At 42.4% G+C, this 21,051-nt stretch overlaps 1 protein-coding gene across 1 annotated transcript in view; it reads left to right on the top strand.

The window, feature by feature from the left end:
* Positions 1-21,051, top strand: part of MYO1E (myosin IE) — a 148,985-nt gene that overhangs the window by 60,840 nt on the left and 67,094 nt on the right. The window contains exons 9-13 of the mRNA XM_065871735.1: positions 5,739-5,826; positions 9,822-9,911; positions 13,885-14,016; positions 16,934-17,068; positions 18,463-18,595. Of these exons, the coding sequence (XP_065727807.1) occupies positions 5,739-5,826; positions 9,822-9,911; positions 13,885-14,016; positions 16,934-17,068; positions 18,463-18,595 (578 nt within the window). The remainder of the gene's footprint in view (positions 1-5,738; positions 5,827-9,821; positions 9,912-13,884; positions 14,017-16,933; positions 17,069-18,462; positions 18,596-21,051) is intronic.

The raw sequence follows: 21,051 nt of genomic DNA, 5'->3' as shown, positions 1-21,051 counted from the left end.
AATTAATATATTATCTGTAACCACAATAATAACCCCTTTTTAAGTATTCGCTTTGTATCTCAGCATCTTTTACTTATATCATTTACAACCTAGTAAACTAGGTATTACAACCCCCCTTTTTGCAGATCAGAGAACCGAGTCTCAGAGAGGTAATGAAACATGTTAAACGTCTCACATTTGAAATGTGGCAAAGCCATGCATCAAGCCAGGGCTGCCTGGCTCCCCTAGTACACTCTCTCCACTTTTCTCTGCTGCTTTGAGCCAGCAGGTGTCAGGTTGTCTGGTTAGTAACCTGTTACTGCCCATGGTCATGTGGTACAGTGGAAAGATCTCTGGGGTTGAGTCACGGGGTAGACTTGTTATTCTGTTCTGTCGAAAGTGTGCGACTTCTGCAAACCTCAGTCACTTCATCTGCAAAATGGGGATTAATACCTTAAAGGAAAGCTATTGAATAAGGAAATACATATAAAAGATTGTTTTTAACTGTTAAGGAGTGATATAAAATACTGGTAGTAACAGGAAAAGGAATTGCAGAGCTAATAACTAGCTGAGCTGGGGCTGAAACTTGGTGTTCAGACTAAACATTGGGTTTTTCCTATTGCATCAGGCTGGGCCAACGTGAGCATTGCCCCGGGGCCACTTTCTTGGCAGACCATAGGTGATAATTTTGTCTGCCTGACAATACTAATTGATTTGGAAGAAATAACAGTTGTCTTATCTCACTTCCCTCATTATGTTAATGAATTTTTATCATTTACTCAGTCCTGTTGGCATGTCTGTCTGATTTTGTATTTTATACTTCCAGCCGTTGCATGTACTTGAGGCTCTACTTTTCAGTGTCATCACAAGCTCTGACAGATCACCCCTTTCTCTCCAGCCCTGGAACCCTTCAGATGGGCAACAGAGATGCTTCACTTCAGACTTATTTCTTTCCCAGATCCAGTAGGGCTGCCAGGAAGGGTGTGTGTGAATTGAGTCTTTGGAGCAGTCTGTCCAGAATCTTCTTTGATGTGTTTCTCCTTCCCGATTGCATCTTGTCTTGTGAGCACAGTGATACAGGCTATTACTATTTGTCAGCTCCGACTGTGTGTGAGATAATAAGTGTTTTGGCAGAAGCCTTGCTTCAAGGGGTGTGTATCAGTAAAAACTCAGTAACTAAAAGTTTGATTATACTATGAACTGTGCTATTCATGGAGTTCTTTAGGACACTTTGTTGATTTTAATTGACTATCTAAATATAGACCTTCATCTGAAGCAGTATAGCTCAGGCTTCTGATTTAAACTATCTCAGGTCCTTTCCTAGTGATGCCATTCACTAGCTCTGTGTCCCTGAGCAAGCTGCTTAGTCTTTTTCATCAAATAATGGGAATAAGAATAGTCCCTAACTCACAGGGCTATTATCCAGATCACATGATTGAAGCCCTTAGAGCAGTCCTTGACATGCATGCTTTACCCACCCAGCGGACACATGCTACAGTCAACACATCTGCAAAATTTTAGTTTGCTTTCACATCTCCTTTGGAATTGATGTTATTTCTCATCTGGACTCTTTTCAGTCACCATTATGTTTATCTTTTATAACTGTAGAATTAGAAAAAAGTTTTTAAACGATCTCTGTGTTTTTTACCCTTGGGTTATACCTTCTGAAATAAGAGTCAAGTTTAATACGAATATGTCCCTATATAAAAAAAGAAAAAAGTCAGGTCTAAGAGAGTAGGACCCAGTGGGAATTTTCATAACTTCATTGTCTTATCTGTCATTCATTCTGGGCAGGAATGCCGCCCTCTGATGCTTGCCTGCGTGTGTGCATGTACACACGCACACACACATACACACACACACCCCCTCATTCCCCTACCTGGCTAACTTTATCTGTCTCGTTGAAATGTAAGTAGTGTGACTTGACTTAGCTTGTGCATTTCTTTAGGAATCTTTTCCTAATACAAACTCAGGAATCCCTAAAACTGTACCCATATCTCCAAGGTGTTATCACAGTGTTGGTGCACTTGCCCTCCAGGGCAGGAGACACATTTCATCCCAGCCTCGCCCTTGGCATGAGGAGGCACTTAGACAGTGCATGCTGGGTAAGCAAATGCACATACAATTTTTGTTTTAAATTTTTATCCTTTCTAAAGTGCAAATAAATGTAAAGTAGGCAGAGCAGCATTTCAATTACATTAACTTGAACAGTTATAAGGGAACAACAGCTAGTGTGGTAAGAACCAGCAGAGAGATTTTGAGACTAGCAAGGGGGAGATAGGAGGAATGGTCGACTCAACCTATTCTCTGGGATACCCACCCCCAAATACGACTAAGATATTTTTACATTTGCTAGAATCAGTTGAACTGAATTGAAAACACTATTGATTTTTAAGTGAGGAATAACCTTCAGACTAAGAAAAACAATTATAGTCTTTGAATCCAATTATTAATGTATCATTGTAAATAGCTCCACCCCCACCCCACCCCACCCCCCCAACATTCTTTCCATTTCTTTGAAATTGTAGCATATGTTTCCATTTGTATAGTGATTGCAGTCAGAAACGTTACATTATTTCCTATTTGAATTGATGTTTCCTATGAAATCTGTCTTGACTGCGTTTTACATTTGTTTAGCTGGTTCCCAGCCAGCTATATGAGAACGAGGGAGTTGTTAGAAATCCTTATTTCTAGGCCCTGTCCTTGGAGACCAGGATTCAGCAGGTCTGAGGACAGGCCCACACGTGGGCATTTTTTAAGTACTTTGAGGATTCTGATAGGCTGCTGGACTTAGGGACCACTGGGACATTTTTCTAATTTTAAGGCACATACATTTCTAGAGTATTTTTTGGTCCACTTTAGTAGTCAAGTGAAGGCACTTAAGAAAGGCCTTATAACCATAAACAAAGCAAATTGCTCTAATTGCTGTGAGATGCAAAGCAAATAATTTCACATATGCTGTATAATCTGTCTGATACCTTCACATTCTTTTAACATGGGTTTTAGTCCAGGGGAAGAAACAGTTTTTTCCCTGAAAGGGCCAATGTAATTATGGTTATGTATACTGTAAGCTTCATGTAATTATGGAGCACTCCATTCTTGTACCATATTCTGAGCAAATTACCGGCCTCTGATCAATAAAATTTCTTTTTAAGCATCTGTAAATTGAATCCAAGAAATGAAAATTCCGATCAAAGTTCAGCCATAGCTAATTCTTTTAAATCTTCTGAAAAATATCAATGTTACTGAGAATGTAGATGTCCTATTAATGTACCTGGCATACTTATTTTAATATATGAAATGAGTTACTTTCCATTATTCTTCCTTTTTTTTTTCTTTCAACAAAAGACACAAAATATTTTATGTCTAATCACACTACTGACCAAAGACACAGTGGGGACATTACTATACTTTCATTTAGTAATTCTAATAGGATTTATTGGTTTTTTTCCTTTTCTCTTTTACACACTCACAGCTTTCTCTAAGGAATTCTAAATACGAAAGTTGTTTACTCATGACATAGTAATAATCTAAAGAAATTAATCCTGTTGATTATCATTATGATGTGCGATTCCACTTTTTCTGGAAATGCTGGGGGTTTTTTTGTTTTCTGTTTTTTTTCTGTTCCTCTTTTTTTATTTTTTTTCCTTGGCCACACTGCACAGCATGTGGAACTTCCCCAGCCAGGGATCGAACACATGCCCCCTGCCGTGGAAGCACAGAGTCTTAACCACTGGACCACCAGGGAAGTCCCATATTTTTTAAAAATATGAACTATATGGGTAATTGTCTCTCTCATAACTTTAAACCTTAAGAGAAATCACATCAAAAGAAACAAGAATCGTCGAGATATCAGCCCCCCAACAAGTCAGAACTGTTTCTTTTTCCTTGTTGCATTTCTGTTCTTGTCCATACATTATTTTTACAGAGTTGTAATCACGTTATCAATACAGTGTCTTCTGCTTATGTTGCCACTTAGCCTTAATTGCATTGTTTTTATGTTGCCACATAGTTTTCTAATTATTTTAAATGTCTGTGTAATATTATATAGGCTGGTTGTACCATTGTACTCTTGGACTTTCCAGTATTCTTGAATGTTCACATGATTTACAACATTATAAAATGGAGTTTCATTGTTAACAAACCTATGCTTCAAATGAGTGAGAGTGCATGTTTTCACCTTGGATCTAGGGTATAAATCTTCTGATTACATGGACCACCATTTGAACAGATAACTTCCTCATGGAGCTGAAATATGTATTATACCTACTTGTGCCTGTGAGTAAGCATGGCTCCGTAATCAGTGTGACACGTCATCCCAGGCTCATTGGTTTTCTACTTTCCGCCATATCTTATGAAATGCCAGTTTGGTTTCTGTATTCATGTGACCTGGAAGTCAGGAGCTGAGTACTAGGATGCTGAATGAGTTGCACAGATGGAGTCAGATCTTTAGAAGTCCTCACAGAGGATGATTCCCTCATTCTTCCCTATAATCTCTCTAATTAAGCATATAACATATTAGTTCAAAGAAATTCAACAGAGTTCTGAGTTTTGCTATGGTGGTGACTCTAATCCTCGTTTTGTTTTGAAAGAGCAAATTATTTCCAAATTTATTTCAGTTTCCTTTTGGGGATGGGGGCCACCTGGCTTGGTTGGACCCTAAGCAAGTGTTTGCTCTTTTCTTGAGTACCTAAGCAATTGGTAACAGTTCATTAGGTTGGGTGTTCACAGAATATTTGCTCTGTGCCCCAGAATTCTTGATCACCGATAGCAAACAAAAATAGTGTCTTAGGAGCTCACAGCAGCCTGAATTTTTCATGTTAAATTTCACCATTATTTTTCATGATAATGGATTCCTTTCATCTAATTCTATCATGGAAGTACAAAGGCTACCAATAGAGAGATGAGAAATCTGACCGACTTAAGCATGTTTGGAATTGAGGTCGCCATCAGTTCAAGGGGATTTTGGGGGAAGAAACGGGAATTTTGAAGATCTGACTATACGGTTTTAACAAAAGGCTTTCCCCATGCAGTAAGGCCACCAAACGGAAGTAGTCTTTGTTATGCAGGATGTGATTAATATTACCTCATCGTTTAATTTTAGAACTTCTAAAATAAAGTTGCTTGCATCACTTCAAGGCACATGGTTTGAAACCTGAGAGTGCCTACTTTTTCTTTTTCTTTTTTTTTAATTAGAGAAGAGATATGTGATTACTAAAAGTTTGGAAGATAATGAACTGAAAGAAGTCTCCCACAGTATCTTTTCCTTTACCAAAACCTCTGCTAATATTTTTCTTATGCGCTTTTTTTCTTTACAGTTTTTTAACCCTGTTTTACATACAATCTGAATCTGATCTATTTCACATAACACTACTTCGTGTGCTTTTCTCCCGCAATGTTTACAATCTTCCTGTCAGTTGTAATCTGTCTAGTCTGTCCTTCTGATGTTCCGTAATGTTCCTGTTCATGCTTCCTCCTATTATTGGGCATTTAGAATGCTGAATTGTCTGTCCTGTACACAGTGATGGTTATCAGAACACTGGCCCACACACCATGTTAATAGTGATCACACAAGTCATGGAGGTAACCTGATCCTGCTGTGATTTAACTTTTTCAACCAGTATTGTGCATTTTTTACTGAATTCCTTTCTGCCTGTTTCCTTTTGTTTTTGGTTTTGTTTTGAGGGGGTCTTTTCAGAGGAAAGGGAGCTGGTCATGAGCCACTTCACAGGTGGGTATTTTTGTCTTTCTTTCCTTAGTGGTGAAAGTGGTGCTGGAAAGACAGTGGCTGCCAAATACATCATGAGCTACATCTCCAGGGTGTCTGGAGGAGGCCCCAAAGTCCAGGTGAGCTGGTGCTATGGCCCATTTTGAGACTTTGCGCTGTGTGAAAGTAAGAGGCTCCATTTGCTGTTTAAAAAAGAATTTTTCTTCCACAGGGAAGGCATTGGTTTTATAACCAAGAAACTTGAAATAGGCAGAGAAACAGCATGTTATGGGCTGGAGATGCCTAATATGTAATGAGTATTATATACAATCGATGAAAAGGTCACAAATCCAAAAGTAAAACAGACAAAGGGCACGAAAGCCATCTCATAGAAAAGGAAATATAAATGACTCTTAAAACATGAAAATATGTGCACCCCCATGATAATAAGAGAAATGCAAATTAAAATTACATTGAAAAACTATTTCTTAACTGTCAAAATGGCAACAATTTTGTGGTATTTTAAACACTCTGCTGGTACAAACATAGGGGCATAGTCTTTCTAACACATTACTGGTAGGAACATGAACTAGTACACTTCTGTGGAGGGCATTTCGGCAATATTTTTCAAATCTATAAGCATACACCCTTTAACTCACCAATTCTGCTTGGGAGAATTTAACCTTTAGGTGTCTTGAAATGTATACAAAATTATACATGTGTAAAGATCTTTGATGTGACATTTTTTGATGATGGAGAAGACTGGAGACAAATGCTCATCAGTTGGTGATATAATTTATGGGGAAATAATTTATGGTTCATAATAGACTAGAATATTAGACAGCCATAAAAAAAATGAAGCTTCAGGTACTGATGGGGACTGATCTTCAAGCTATATCATGAATTGCAAAAAGCAAAGTTCAGAACATTGCGTATAATGTGCTACCGTTTGAGAAAAAGGAGAATATATATTTATAATATTTACATTTGTTTGCATATGTATAGCATAGCTCTAGAGGGATACATAAGAAATTGATACTAGTGATTTCTCCAGGGAGGAAACTGGGACACTGGGGGAGGGGCATCTCTCCATGTAGAACCTCACAAACCTTTTATTTTTTATGTTACTTTATGTTTTTGATAGGTAAGAGATGGATTTATTTAGAGAGATAACACATTCCATAGGCAGAATGCGGTCTGTCTTAGAAAGTGAGAGTGGCTGCGAACCTTTCATTTTTTTGAACGATGTGAATGAATCTCCAATTCAAAAAATTTACAAAGATTTTAAAATGGAGAAAGGAAAGGAAGGAGGAAGGATTAGAGCATTAGCAGGAAACATTAGGAAAGGGGGGAAACCCAGAGAACGAGGACACAGGAGAGGGAGAAAGAAAAGGGGGGGGAGATTATAGTATGGGCAGAGAAGGGGCAGGTTCAAGAGGACAGTATGAAGAAAGCAGTAGATGCAGCCTTTTCTGTCTTGAGTTTTACTCGTTGTGGTAGTGGAATCGGCATCAGCAGGACTGGTGAAGCCCCCACCCCCACCCCCATAGAGCAGTGGAGGATGGCTATGGGGGCTAAGGTCCACAGGGGGCTGCCCAAACTCACACTGCTCATCACTGGCACAGACTGCTGGGAACTTTTTAATTATTATTATTATTAGAAATCATGATGCAATGTAGATTTCACCCTAAAGATTAATTTTTTAGTTAGAATCATTTAATGTGATGTTATTGCCATAGTCAGCTGTAGACTTTAAAAAGACACATCGAGGGCTTCCCTGGTGGCGCAGTGGTTGGGAGTCTGCCTGCCGATGCAGGGGACACGGGCCAGGAAGATCCCACATGCCGCGGAGTGGCTTGGCCCGTGAGCCATGGTCGCTGAGCCTGTGCATCCGGAGCCTGTGCTCTGCAACGGGAGAGGCCACGTACCGCAAAAAACGGTGGGAGGCCCGCGTACCGCAAAAAAAAAAAAAAAAAAAAAGACACATGGAAATTCTGTTTATTATGGCTCTGTCTACTAAATCAATAGTGCTCCATCCTGTCCTGGGGGATCAGAAAGCTTAAGGCGGAGGCCAGTATTCCTTACACAGAGTAGAAGGGTCTTAGAGTGGCCTCCTCTGCCAAATGAAAGGAAGATCTAGAGCAGCACCTTCCAGTAGAAAGATGGTGCATGTCACATGCATAATTTAAAATTGAATAGTTACAGTAAAAAGCATATGAAATTAACTTTTTAAATATATTTTATTTAACCCAATATATCCCCATAATATTTCAGCATATAATTACTATCCCCATATTATTTCAGCATATAATTACTATCAATTAATGAGCTATTTTACATTCCTTTGTGTCCTAAATCTTTGGAATCCAGTGTGTGTTCTACACTTACAGCACATCTCGGTTGGGACTGGCCATGTTGCATGGGCTCAGCAGCTTCCATGTTGGACAGTGGGTACAGCCCTAGGACTTAGGTTGATATGGTACAGCCCACTTGCTTTTCTCCATTTGTGTGATCATACCCTATTCGTAGAAGATGGACATGGAGCCAGGAATCCAGGATGCTCTTTTGTGTACGGGCTGCTCCTTTAATTCACTCTCTCTCTTTTCCCCCTATATGCTTACCACATGCCACAAAATTCTGTTGGACATCTTGATAGTTGATGGAGGGATGGATGGATACATGCATAAAGATTCCCAGTTACAAAGACAATAATTAAAGAAGGAAAGAGATAAGGAAGGGTCTTTCTTTTGTTCTGTCCCTACAAGAAGTTGAGTGTTGATAAATGGTATAGGCAGGCCTGGCCATCAGACAACAAGTATAAAAGATTAATGAAGACCCACAAAGTCACAATTAATTTTTCAAAGAAAAGCAAATTTTATATAAATCCACGAGTTTTTAAAGGAGAAGGATGCTTAGGAGTATCTTTCTAAGCTTTGAAACCGACTTCATGGTGGGACCATCCATGATTTACTCCTCCTTCCATTGCTAACGACGTGTGCCTGGTTGATGGAATTCCAGTTCTCAGTCCTCTTCTGAGTGTCCAGGCGGTGCCAGAGGAGCACTTTGGCTGTTACGTAGTTAGTAGTTAGTGCCTTCATCTAGTCCTATTCGCTGCAGGCGACGACCTAGTGGCCAGACTGCAGACGTTTCATGTTGATTTTTCTCTTCCTGTTTTCCTATGAGGACAAGGATACAGAGCTCTTGGCTTGAAATTAGTCAGTAGCTAAAGAGCACAAGCCAGAGACTTGTTATTTCTGGAACATGTTTAACCATAGCATGTGAATAATTAGAAGTACAAGGAATGACTCACTTGTTCAAAATCCTCTCCAACATCAACTCCTATCTGTTGAGCTGTCTTTGCCCATGGGGTGTTCTGTACTTTTCGGTCTGACATCAAATTGGGGTGTATGAAAACCCAATTCTTCCCCTCCAGTAGGCCAGGAATTGTTCCACACAATCCAGTGTCGACCCTTGTTGCTCAAGTGGGAAAGAACTGGCAAAACCCGCAGCACCGGGGAGCTGGTTCGAAATGCAGACTCTGGGTCCCCACCTCAGACCTACTGAATCAGCATCTACATTGTAATGAGATTCCCAGGTGATTCACACACATGAAAGCTCGGGAAGCACAAGACTGTGTCCGCAGCTTTGTTTGGGGAGGAGAAACTGTTTAATTTCCCTCAAGGTGCCTCTCACTTGCAGTGAAGAGAGGGAGTGTGGGATGCAGTAGGTGGGGAGAGAAGTTGAGTAGAACAGGAGTAGTGACAGTAAAGCCTGCAGTCAGAACCCAAGGAGATGCCCCGTCCTGCCATGATGCCCCGTACACAGGGAGCATGGGATGAAGGTGCAGCATCCGATTTGGAAACCCAGTCCGGGAACGTCTGCAGATCCTGATTTACGGTGGCACCCTGGCTCCAGAGAATCCTGCGTCAGGTCAAGGGAGCTGGAAGGCGTGACCACACACACAGGGTTAGGTCTGTCAAGAGGGAAGAGTAAATCCTCCAGAAATCCCAGGGATTTGGATTTGAGGCCTCTCACCTTCACCACATTCAGAAACCATGTCCTTGGGAAAGTTTGGCTTTACATCGTGGAGTAGGTGTTCGCATCTTCCTAACCTGTGGTCTTTTTGCTGTGACAGCACGTCAAGGACATCATCCTACAGTCCAACCCGCTGCTGGAGGCCTTCGGGAATGCCAAGACGGTCCGGAACAACAACTCCAGCCGATTTGTGAGTTTCTTTCCTATGATAGAGAATGTCACCTGATTGACGGTGTTGACATTCCTGATTTAAGTCCTGTGGCCCCGAGGAAATAGGGGGTTTTCACACATCATCAGGAGGCCACCTTTCCAATCTTTTCCTCAATTTCTCTAGCGGCGAGCTGCCAGGCTTCAATTTGCCCTTTGACTCAAGTTATTTTGGGGCCTTGGGGATGTAAATAAGATAATTTTTGAAACCAGTTCTCAATTTGAGGTGCCTTCCTAAGGAAAATGGAAGTGTCAACTTTGGTCTTGGAGGAGTTTGCTTTGGGCCCTGGAGAAAAAGCCTTCTTTCCCTGACAAAGAACTGAGGAGACTATATCCCAGGTCTTGTCACCTTGCTTTGCTTCATAGAACTTGGTCTGTGGACCCTGAAGGAAGCACTTTGATCCGGCACCCTGGAAAGAAACTTCCTCCTCTCTGTCAGCCAGAGGGAGCCAACTGCTTACCCCACCCCTCTTGGCTTTGTGTGTGCGTTTTTTGCATGTTCATGGGACATAATGACATCTAAAAGTGACTGGACTTAGCCTACAGATTCCTCCTAACTGGCCCACTTACCCAAGGGAATGAAAATACCAGGCAAATGCCTGAATGCCTATTGAGACGTTTTTCTGAGTGTCTCCTGAGGGGTAAATTAGAAGGCTGGCAAGGACGAATATGAATATATGCCCCTTGACAAAAAGCCACATTTACAAAGAAATGAATGTTTGCTCAGTAGCTTTGATTTATGTAGATTTTGTATCTTATCTCAACCATAGATTATGTCTGGCAGTAAAGCATTTAGGGAGCCATCTGTGAGGTGGATTCTGGACCATTTTAAAATAAATAAGTGAGAATTTTGGAGAAAAACGATTTCTTTTTTACCCTTCTGTTTTGGGAGGAAGCTTCCATTTCCAAGAGAATTCTTGCTCAGTTCTCATGCAGTAATTGTTAAGCTCCCTGGTGAGTTTTATCTGTCAGAATTATCCTCACTTTCCTCGCTGTTTAATATTTTTCAAACTACTCATTTGTTCATCTCTCATTTTTCTGCTCAATGCCAGTTGTCCATCTCAATCTGCCTTGTAAAGACGGACTTGACCAAATTTAACTCTAGCTACCCATCCTCCTCCTTTTGCCTTCCTTAGAGAGCAGGAAGATAACCTTGATATTTCCAATATAAATTATTTTTTATCCTTGGACAAGGAGGCTACAGCAGTCAGTTTTTGTAAAGCAAAACAAAAAGACCCAGCATTTATTATTTTTCTGATTACAGAATTTCATACAACCCTGATGGAAAGATGGGAGAACTGTACAGAAAGGCAGTTCTCTCTCTCATACACGCACGCACGTGCACACGTGCGCACACATGGAGTCTGGTGGGGCATCAAAAGGTGTTCTCATTAATAATGAGAGAAATGTAAATTAAAATCATATATCATTTTCTGTCTCTCAGATCATGAAACATTAAGGAGAAAAGACGCTATTGGTTGAAGACTGACACCTCCCAGGAGAGCGATTTGGCAATTCTTATCAAAGTTTAAAAGACTCATTGTCTTTGACCCAACAATACTTTTAGGGTATAATATCCACGTTTCCTGTTAATAATGATTTATTTTAAAAGATATCCATAATGTTAAATTTTTTAAAAAAGGTTACAAAACAATATCTATAATATGGTCCTATTTATTTTAAAATGCACATTTATATAAAGCATAATTAAGTTGTCCACAAATCCACGTTTGAATATCCTATTACAGTGATTAGTAGGAGGAGGTAGAAGTGGCATCGGGGTGGGATTATGGGTAATTTCACTTAAAATGGGTGTGTAGTGTGAATTATAAAAATTCATCTATTTACACTTATAAATCATTCCAAGTTTTAAGAACTACATTATGAAATATTTCAAATACTATTTTAAAATAATATACAATGAACATTGGGGTACCCAGTACCTAACTTAAGAAATAAAACATTACCAAGAGTTGAGGTTTCTTTTCATTTACTAATGGAAATATCATATCCTTCTTTATACAGTTTCCTCTTTCCCCCAGGCTGCTTTACAACAAAACTAAACTTTTTGCTCTCTCATAAGGGATTTTGCCTTTTATATTACAATTTTGAGTTGTGTATAAGCATTTCTGTTACATTAGAACAGTGATTCTCAAACTTGGCCACATATAAAAAACACCCAGGCTTTTTACAGCTACTCCTGTCTGGGTGCCAGTCCCTAGCGACTGACTTACTTGTCTGGGGTGGCATCAGGAAGCATTTCTTTTTCTTTCTTTCTTTTTTTAAATTTAATTTAATTTTAATATTTATTTATTTGGTTGCACTGGGTCTTAGTTGCGGCAGGCAGGCTCCTTAGTCGTGGCTTGCTGGCTCCTTAGTTGCAGTACGTGGGCTCCTTAGTTGTAGCATGTGAACTCGTAGTTGTGGCATGTGAACTCTTAGTTGTGGCATGCATGTGGGATCTAGTTCCCTGACCAAGGATCGGACCCGGGCCCCCTGCTTTGGGAGTGCAGAGTCTTATCCGCTGCGCCACCGGGGAAGTCCCCCTAGGGCAGCATTTCTTAAAGGCTCCACAGGTCTTTCTAACATGTAGCCAAGGTTGTGAACCATTTCCAGAAGGACTTGAGAGTTTGCCGTTTACCACATCTGCCCTTCCTGGATTTGATGTCCTGTTTTGTTTCATTTCCATCCCCAGGTTGACGGGGAATGGAAGTGGGGTGGTAGGGTTGTACGCAGATGGGCACTGAATTATTCCCTTCAGAACGTGGCCAAAGGGAAAGATGGCGAAGGACGGCCACGGTAGGAAGCAGAGGGGTCGTGTTCAGCAGACTTTTCTCGTGAACCACCGTAATTCGGGATAGCTGCGGTTTGTGGTGCTTCTGGATGTTTATTTTGGGGTTTATTTTTGGGAGAGGAAGGAGTCGGCGGAGTAAAACAAATAGACAGTTAGATGGTGGCTTTCCTTTGTAGCCTTTTTGATACCTGGAATTGGCGAATACCTTAGCAGGAACACAGCAGGTACTAGGTGCTGTCGGCAGCAGGAAAAACAGGCAGCAGGCTTTTCTTCTCCTTAGTGAGTTTATGGTTCTAGTTGGAGACTTGCTGCTTGGCAGGCTTCAGCCCCGAGATGGGGGGGTTTCATCAGCATACACGTTTTAAAAATATTAGATGTGAATGCAGTTAGGCTGGGCATGCTCTCCAGTCTGACCCTAGGCCACAGCACTCCCTAAAACCGACATTTTCATCTTTTTCTTCATTTATATTTGCCCTCTTGGACCTTCCTGAGGACTGGAGAGAAACTAGATTGTAGTGGGGGAAAAAAAAATCATTTACTTAACAATCTGGACACCTTTTTCAGCTACCCTCCAGGGTTTTATTCTCTTTTGTTCTCTATTAGCAGTAATTTAAAAGGAAGTATTAACAACAGTATCAAAAATCCCCACACCCATAACTAGCTGGAAAGGACTTATATAACCAAGTGTTTTTATTTTACATAAGCATATTAGATGCTCCAGAGGTAAAGGGGCATTGCTTTTGCTCAAAGTTAAAGTAAGTCTGCCCAAGGGAAAATTTGCTTCCTCTGAAAGAGGCAGATAGAGTTCACTCTTGTTAGATCAAGGGGACCATGTGACTTTCTGTCCTATTCTTTACAGCTTCCGGTTTAGCAGGCAAGCACCTACTGGGGGAAAATGGGAAGGGATATAGTGAGCGTATCCTTATTTAGTCAGGTTAGAATGATAGATTCTCTCTCTCAATACAGAATTGTGTGATTGGACAAAGACATGGGGTATTGTCTGATAGGAAATGGTGAGGAAGTCTAGACCAGAACTGGGAGTAATTCAGAACATATCTTTCATTAATGAATTTCCTTGAATTATATGCTATATCCAAAGCCTGTTTGGAACATCATGTTTTTGTTCACCAGCCATTGAAGGAAATCCCTAATTTTCTTGCAGGGAAAATACTTTGAAATCCAGTTCAGTCCCGGTGGGGAACCAGATGGTGGAAAGATCTCCAACTTCCTTCTGGAAAAATCTAGGGTGGTGATGAGGAACCCCGGAGAGCGGAATTTTCACATATTTTACCAGGTTTTCCTTTATATTATTTCTTGCCTACTTCCTTATTCCTTCTCCTCATTTAAAATTGTCTTCTCTCAGTCCTCAGGTTTAGACAGTCTAGTCTGGCAAGCCCAGGAGTCTTTATTGCTGTAGGTTGTGTACGTCAGTGTGCAAAAGAATTGTGAGAATGCCCTTACCTGCAAGGACAATAAGTTCTAGCTGGGATGAGAAGACAAAAATTTCCCTTGAGTGAAATAATCAAGAAAGTGTTGGCACACTTCAGAACAAAAGTAGGAATGTTTTATTCTTTGCCAAATAGGAATTCACAAGGGGAGACTTGGCTGGGATGGTAAGGAGAGCCGTTAAGGAGGCACAGGATAGCATCAAGGGGACATTGACTCAGGCAAGTCAGGTGGCCTGAACAAAACAGGGGTGGGAGGGAGAGGGGAGACAGGGGAGGAGTAGGCTAATGTATGAGTCAGGCCCCAGCTGGTCTGCAGGGGCAGAGGTCTCCAAAAGGTGAACTGTTGGACAAAAGGCTTGAAATAGACTTGGGATCTTTCATGCCAGGTCAAAAAGTTTTGGCTTAGACTCTCAGAAGCCATGGAGAATTTGGTGCTAGAACAGTATGCCGGCTGCTTTGAACTTGTGTTCCAGGCTTCAGCAGTCATTTTGCCTTGACTATTTTTAAAATGTTTTTAAGTATTTAAAAAATTTAATGATACCATACACAAATTTTTTTTTTTTTTTTTTGCGATACACGGGCCTCTCAGTGCTGTGGCCTCTCCCGTTGCGGAGCACAGGCTCCGGACGCGCAGGCCCAGCGGCCATGGCTCACGGGCCCAGCCGCTCCGCGGCATGTGGGATCTTCCCGGACCGGGACACGAACCCGTGTCCCCTACGTCGGCAGGTGGACTCTCGACCGCTGTGCCACCAGGGAAGCCCCCCATACACAATTTTTTAATGTATGGATTTATGTATTAATACTTCATATATCGGGGATCCACGTTCGATTTTCTTTGAAGAGTTGGCCTGCAGTGGTTTTTTAATTTATTTTTTGTTATAGTTCGAAGCTCATTGGATTGGAAGGCAGTTAAGCTGTGTTGGTAGCTCACATTCAGTCTTTTCAATTACATAGACATGTTAGGTGATGGCAAATAATTCTTCTGGTTGGCATCTGTTGGTTGAAAGCGTACATAAATGACCAAAAGCCTCTGTTAATTCAGTAATGTTTTTAATTATATCAGCCCAAGTAACATGTACAGATGTTTGAAAAGTAATTTCATGCGTCACACACATACTGTATTATTTTTTGAGCACCAGACAGAAGTTCATAATTATTTCCCAGACACCTTTTAATAAATGGCAGCCCCACGCCCCTCCAGATTCCTCTTCCTGCAGGTTGGAAATCCCCAGATTAGAGACTGGGGATGTGATGAGATCAGGGGAAGACAGAGTTCCAGATTCTGACATAGAAGTAAAAGTCGAAGCTGTGAAATAGGGGAGACTCCTGTGGGAGTGAGTGTGGAGAGAAAAACCATGCCCATATAGGACTTGGGGACCTGGGGACCACCTATAGGATGAGGAGGCATTGAGGAACCAGGGAAGTAGTCAGAGGATGAAAGCCAAGATCCTGCAGTGTCACCAAAGCCAGAGGGAGCTCGGTGGAGGGGAGTGTGGGCCAGGATCCCATGTTCAGAGCTTTGGGGGGAAGGATGGGGCAAGGGCCTGGGGATCAAGAAAGGCCTGGTGGCCTCAGCCACTGGAAAGTAGCCATGAGGGTTATTTCATCAGAATGGCGATGGCGAGAAAGAAGCCAGATGAGGAGGCAGGTTCTGTAGCTTGAAGGATCTCAAGGAAAGAGGCAAGGAAAAGCTTCTAGAGGAGGCAAAGCGCAGCATGTGTTTGTAGATGGGAGAGAATTAAAGAAAGGGGTGTTTGAAGATTCAGGGAGCTACACACTACATACATACTATGGGGAGAAGACTGAGAAAGAGGTGGGGGAAGTTCTTCCTTAGACACCCTGCCCACCCCCACCCCCACCCCCAAAAAAAGAAAAAAACAGCCAGAAGGAAGAAAGGAAGAGTGGTGCAAAAAGATTTTGAGGATTTAGGGGAAAAAACTCAGGGAACCTGATGTCGTCAAATGACCTAGAGCTTCTCGGTCATGGAGATGAGGTTCCCTATTTTAAGGGTGTGGAGCCGGGGTGACGTGAGGAACTTGACCAGGACGGAGGAGTGTGGATGGGGGCTAACTCCTGCCACCTGGGAGCCGGTGGCTGGCACTGGCTTGCATGGGCTGTTCGCATTTCTCCCTTCAGGGACATTTGTTGGTAGTTTGGTTATGGTAGGAGGATTCACACCATGAAAGTCAGCAAACTACAACTCTAGTCCCCACCCCCAGCTCAAGAATGGGTAGTTGAACATTTTTCAGCACACCTAAAAGGGTCTTTCTCACAGCTAAGGCAAATACCAGAGATAGAACAGAAAGCCGAGAGACAGGACACCAGCATGGGGGGCCTGAGGCTGTTCTTGAATATGCACCCTGCAGTGAGAAGCAGGGAGGGTCCAGCTGCACTTTAAAAAGCCATGTGCTAGTTGAGCAGGAAGAAAGTAATTGTATCTGGCTTGCTTTCCACTTTTCCAAGGGATCTCACCAGTGTGACCGTGCAGTTCCCTTTATCGGACAAGGGAAGATTCTCAGCTCTTGCAGGTCTAATCAGAGTTAAGAATTAGAATTAGCCAGGATGATTTGGGGCTACGACACAGAGAGCAGATATGCTGAAGCCCCGCTCCATATTTTTGCGGCCGGACCACCCATCCGTTTGGGAAGCAGGCATAGAAAGTCCCATCGCCTGGGCTCCGGGGCTGGTGGTGACAGGAACCGTGCGGTACATTCGATTGCTTTCTGGGCCACTCCACGAACACGCCATTTTTTCTTGCTCCAGCTCATCGAGGGCGCCTCCGCAGAGCAGAAGCACAGCCTGGGCATCACCACCATGGATTATTATTACTACCTGAGCCTCTCGGGGTCCTTCACGGTGGATGGCATTGACGACAGGAAGGAGTTTCAGGAAACTCTGGTAAGTGCTGGCGCGGGGCAGCTCTTCAGACCGGGCATTGCCTATGGCAGAAAGGGCAGGGGGGGTTAGCAAAGCAAAGAACAGCCCGATATTCCCACCTCATGCCGCTGGAAGCATTCCATTTTCTGAAACACACTTGTAAACACCCTTAAATAGCCATGTGCCCAGTTGCTGGAGGACCACTTAATGATTTTAAATGGGTAAAAAAAAAAAAAAAAAAAATTCATCATTACCTGCTGCAGGTGCTCTGATTAAGAGATAAAAACTACTGTGGGTAATGCGTTTACCATACCTGTTTGCCAACAGCTTATACAGTTGTTGAACTGTTTCCTTACAAAGGCAAAGCAAAAACTGCTCTTATGATCTTAATCAGGTTTAGAAATCTTAGAACACCTTCAGTCTCTTCTCCACCCGCTTTCTCTTCCCCTCTGTATTTATAGGTCAGAAGGAGAGCCTCTACTCCATTCTCTTCACAATTTATGTGTTTTATGGTACAAGGTATGAATCCAGGTAGATTATTGAGGGTTCACGTCCTTGGGGAAACGACTTACTAAGTCAATCCAGAGCTTTCTGAAGGTGGGCTGTTCACCCATTTAGCCTCAAAGAACTGCATCACCACTGCCCTTTGAGTCGGGTACCAGCCTGCCTCATCCCTCAGCCCAGATCCACAATCAAGTGGGAGAATGGGCAGTTGGAGGTACAGTTGAGGGGAAGCTGACCTTTGTGCTCATGTGTCCTGGGTGCCAGGGAGGAAGATGGCATCAAGGGGCCACATGGTCTCAGAGGAGCTGGGAGAAAAAAATGCAGATAGGCCTGCATTGGTCCTAGAGTGCAGTTCTCTTAGGATATTGGTATCTAAGACTCAGGCATCTCAGCTCCTTTTATTGAATTTAATGGACCTCAGAAACAAGGCTTTTCTAATGATGCTTTTATTTGATTTTCCTGGAGATTTTTTAATCACGATCCTTTTGCAAGTACAATTTATTCTCAGCCCTGCCAGTGAAGAGGAAGATCTCTGAGTATTGAGAGTGGCTGGAAAAGGGGCACTGTTGCCCTTGGAGGGAGAGGAGTGGCAACAAGGAGAAAACTAAGGGACAAAAACAGACTTGTTGACCGTGCAGCTGCCGCTCCATCTGAGTGTGTTTCCTCCAGAGCTCTCTCGCCCTTATTCCTGGAGGATTACACGTTCTCTGTGTAAAGACGGAACTGCCTTTCCAGCACCATGTTGAGACTTGAATGTGTGAGGGGGCGTTGGTCAGTGAAAATGTCAGGGACTTCCTGCTGCCATCACAGACTTAAGCCAAGCGTAACTGCACACGCAGTTTGGCGTCTTTCTGACGTGCTTCCATAGCTGGGGACCCGCTTGTCTGGATCGCTTCTCTCTTCTTTTCCAGCACGCGATGAACGTGATTGGGATCTTCGCGGAGGAGCAGACGCTGGTGCTGCAGATAGTGGCGGGAATTCTCCACCTGGGAAACATCAGCTTCAAGGAAGTTGGCAACTACGCGGCCGTGGAGAGTGAAGAGTGTGAGTGGTGTGGGCACCCAGTTGCCAAATGAGGGGACGCAGTTGTTTAGTGCCGATCAGAAGTTACACACCACTTTCCTTTGCTCTGGGTTTTTTGGTAAGAGAGGCTGAGAACACTTAGGTGTCCTGCTGTGGCAGAGCTTAACGGCCTCATGGGCGTCTGTGCCTCTTCTGTACACTCATACTGTGGACCATTAATGAGATTGTTTCAGTTTATGATTAACTTTGGGGAAATCTGGCAGAACTTCACATATAGGTTTAAAAATAGAGTGATACTTTAATGGAGATTAGTAAGATTTGTCTCCTACTAAAAATCTTTTCTGTAACTGATCTTTAGGGTTGATATTCACCTAAAGGTTCTAAAGAGCATCACAGGCTATATATACATAAGAAAAACTCATGTGTATAAGTTGCCCCATGGGTTGCATTAGACCGGGCTTCTGAAAACAGGAAAAAAAAAAAAAAAAATGGACCCTGACTGTTGTGTTGGTATTGCTGGTGACGGCCTTTAATGTCCTCTCTGTAGCAGTCAGAGCCTGAAGACCTGAATGATCGCTTTTACTCTTTGAGAAGAAATGAGGTGCACAAGAGGCACGTTACTAGTTCTATGTGCTCTGCTGTGCCACAGCCGCCGTGGCATGTGACTTTAGGCTCTTAGGCATCAGTTGGCTTTCCAGGCTGCTCTCAGAACCCACACATCCTTTAACCACCCAGGGAGACGTTTCTTCCTTTCTCAGCATTCTTCAAAGATGGTAAATTTAGATGCCTGGTAATAAATAGTATCCTACTCATTGCTGACAGTGCAGTAAGGCTCTTTCCATTCCAAATAAGGTTCTTTTTTATATTTTTGTTTTCTTTGGGGATAAAAGAGGGAAGCTCTGCCAACTTTTGATGTCTGTCTGATAAAGAGAAACGTGAATTATGTTTACCAGGGAAGGGAGTGGGGTGGAAAACAGTAAACGCACAGGGTGTCCATAGGGTCTAGAAACACAACCTAACAATAATAATAACTTTGTCTCTAGACTTCATGTACTTTATCCTTCCCATTTAACAAGTGCATGTATGTGTCCAGGAGGGTGATGAACACTTGCCTTTCAACATTGATCTCTCCAATTTCTTGGTAGTTTTCTGTGGACGTAGACTGGAATTCTCTTGCCTTCTTGGATAGTACAATCCTTTACTGCCTCTGTAGGCGGGAGAAAAATGTCATGACTCTGACACAGCAAGCATTTCCCTGGGTGCTTGAGCCAAGAAGTGGTTCCTTGCACATGAGTGTCCAGAGGAAGTAGGCTCCTCAGCCAACTGGGTAAAGCCCAGGATTGGCAACTGACTATGAAATCCCCTGATTGGAAGTGGTGCAGGGATGGAGATCAGAAAAGACTATGCTTGAAGCCAAAGAGGTCTAACACAGAAAAGTGTCCTCCTCCCAATCATTTTGTTTTCTTTCGGTTGGTAATACCTTAACATGGTTCAGGGGGGTACACGGTCAGAGTTATCACATCTACCCCTTTGCTAGTCGACTTATTTCCCTCCCCCGAGAGAAACACTGTTTCCAATCTCTTGTATTCCCTTCAAGGGAATATTGTGTTCCTGAGAAACTACTCATGTCTGTTCTTTTTTCCCCACTCTTGTATGTTAATGGGAGCATATAACATGTTCTACAGTTGCTTTTTTCACTTCAAGTTATATCTTGGAGCTTGTTCTGTATCAATTCATTAAGAAGCGTCATCCTTCTTACAGCTGCATTAGCATTCTGGTGCCGGGCTATACTGTAATTTATTGAACCAATCATCTGTTGATTGACATAAAGATGGTTTCACATCTTTTGCGCTTCTAATTACTTAAAATGAATAACCTGGTTTGTGTCATCTTTCTCACATTCGAGTTTATATATGGAATAGATTTATAGAGGGAAGGGCTAGCCTATGTTTTTATAAAGGAAGAAAGCAGACAGACTTTCCTTAGCTCTTGTATTGTAGAAAAAATTGCTAAGACTCCCATCACAGCTGGCCTACTGAAGCAAGATATTAAATACAAATTAACCTAAGAACTTTGTTGAAGGAAATAAAAATACTACTTAAATAACCACGGGAATAAATTGACAGTGCTATAAATAAATTGACCCGTTATTAACGGGTTAGAAAGCACAGAACCTCAACACCCAAGACTGATACACCACATTTACCTTGCTGTTTCTTTTTTTTTTTTTTTTTTTTTTTGCGGTGCGCGAGCCTCTCACTGTTGTGGCCTCTCCCATTGCGGAGCACAGGCTCCGGACGCGCAGGCTTGACGGCCATGGCTCACGGGCCCAGCCGCTCTGCGGCATGTGGGATCTTCCCGGACCGGGGCACGAACCCGTGTCCCCTGCATCGGCAGGCGGACTCTCAACCACTGCGCCACCAGGGAAGCCCCTTGCCGTTTCTTTTAAATTTGTAACAGGGACTTTTGCTTTGCTA

This window comes from Phocoena phocoena, chromosome 2, assembly GCF_963924675.1.
Source record: "Phocoena phocoena chromosome 2, mPhoPho1.1, whole genome shotgun sequence".
NCBI classification, from domain to species: domain Eukaryota; kingdom Metazoa; phylum Chordata; class Mammalia; order Artiodactyla; family Phocoenidae; genus Phocoena; species Phocoena phocoena.
This window is presented reverse-complemented; position numbering and strand designations above follow the sequence as displayed.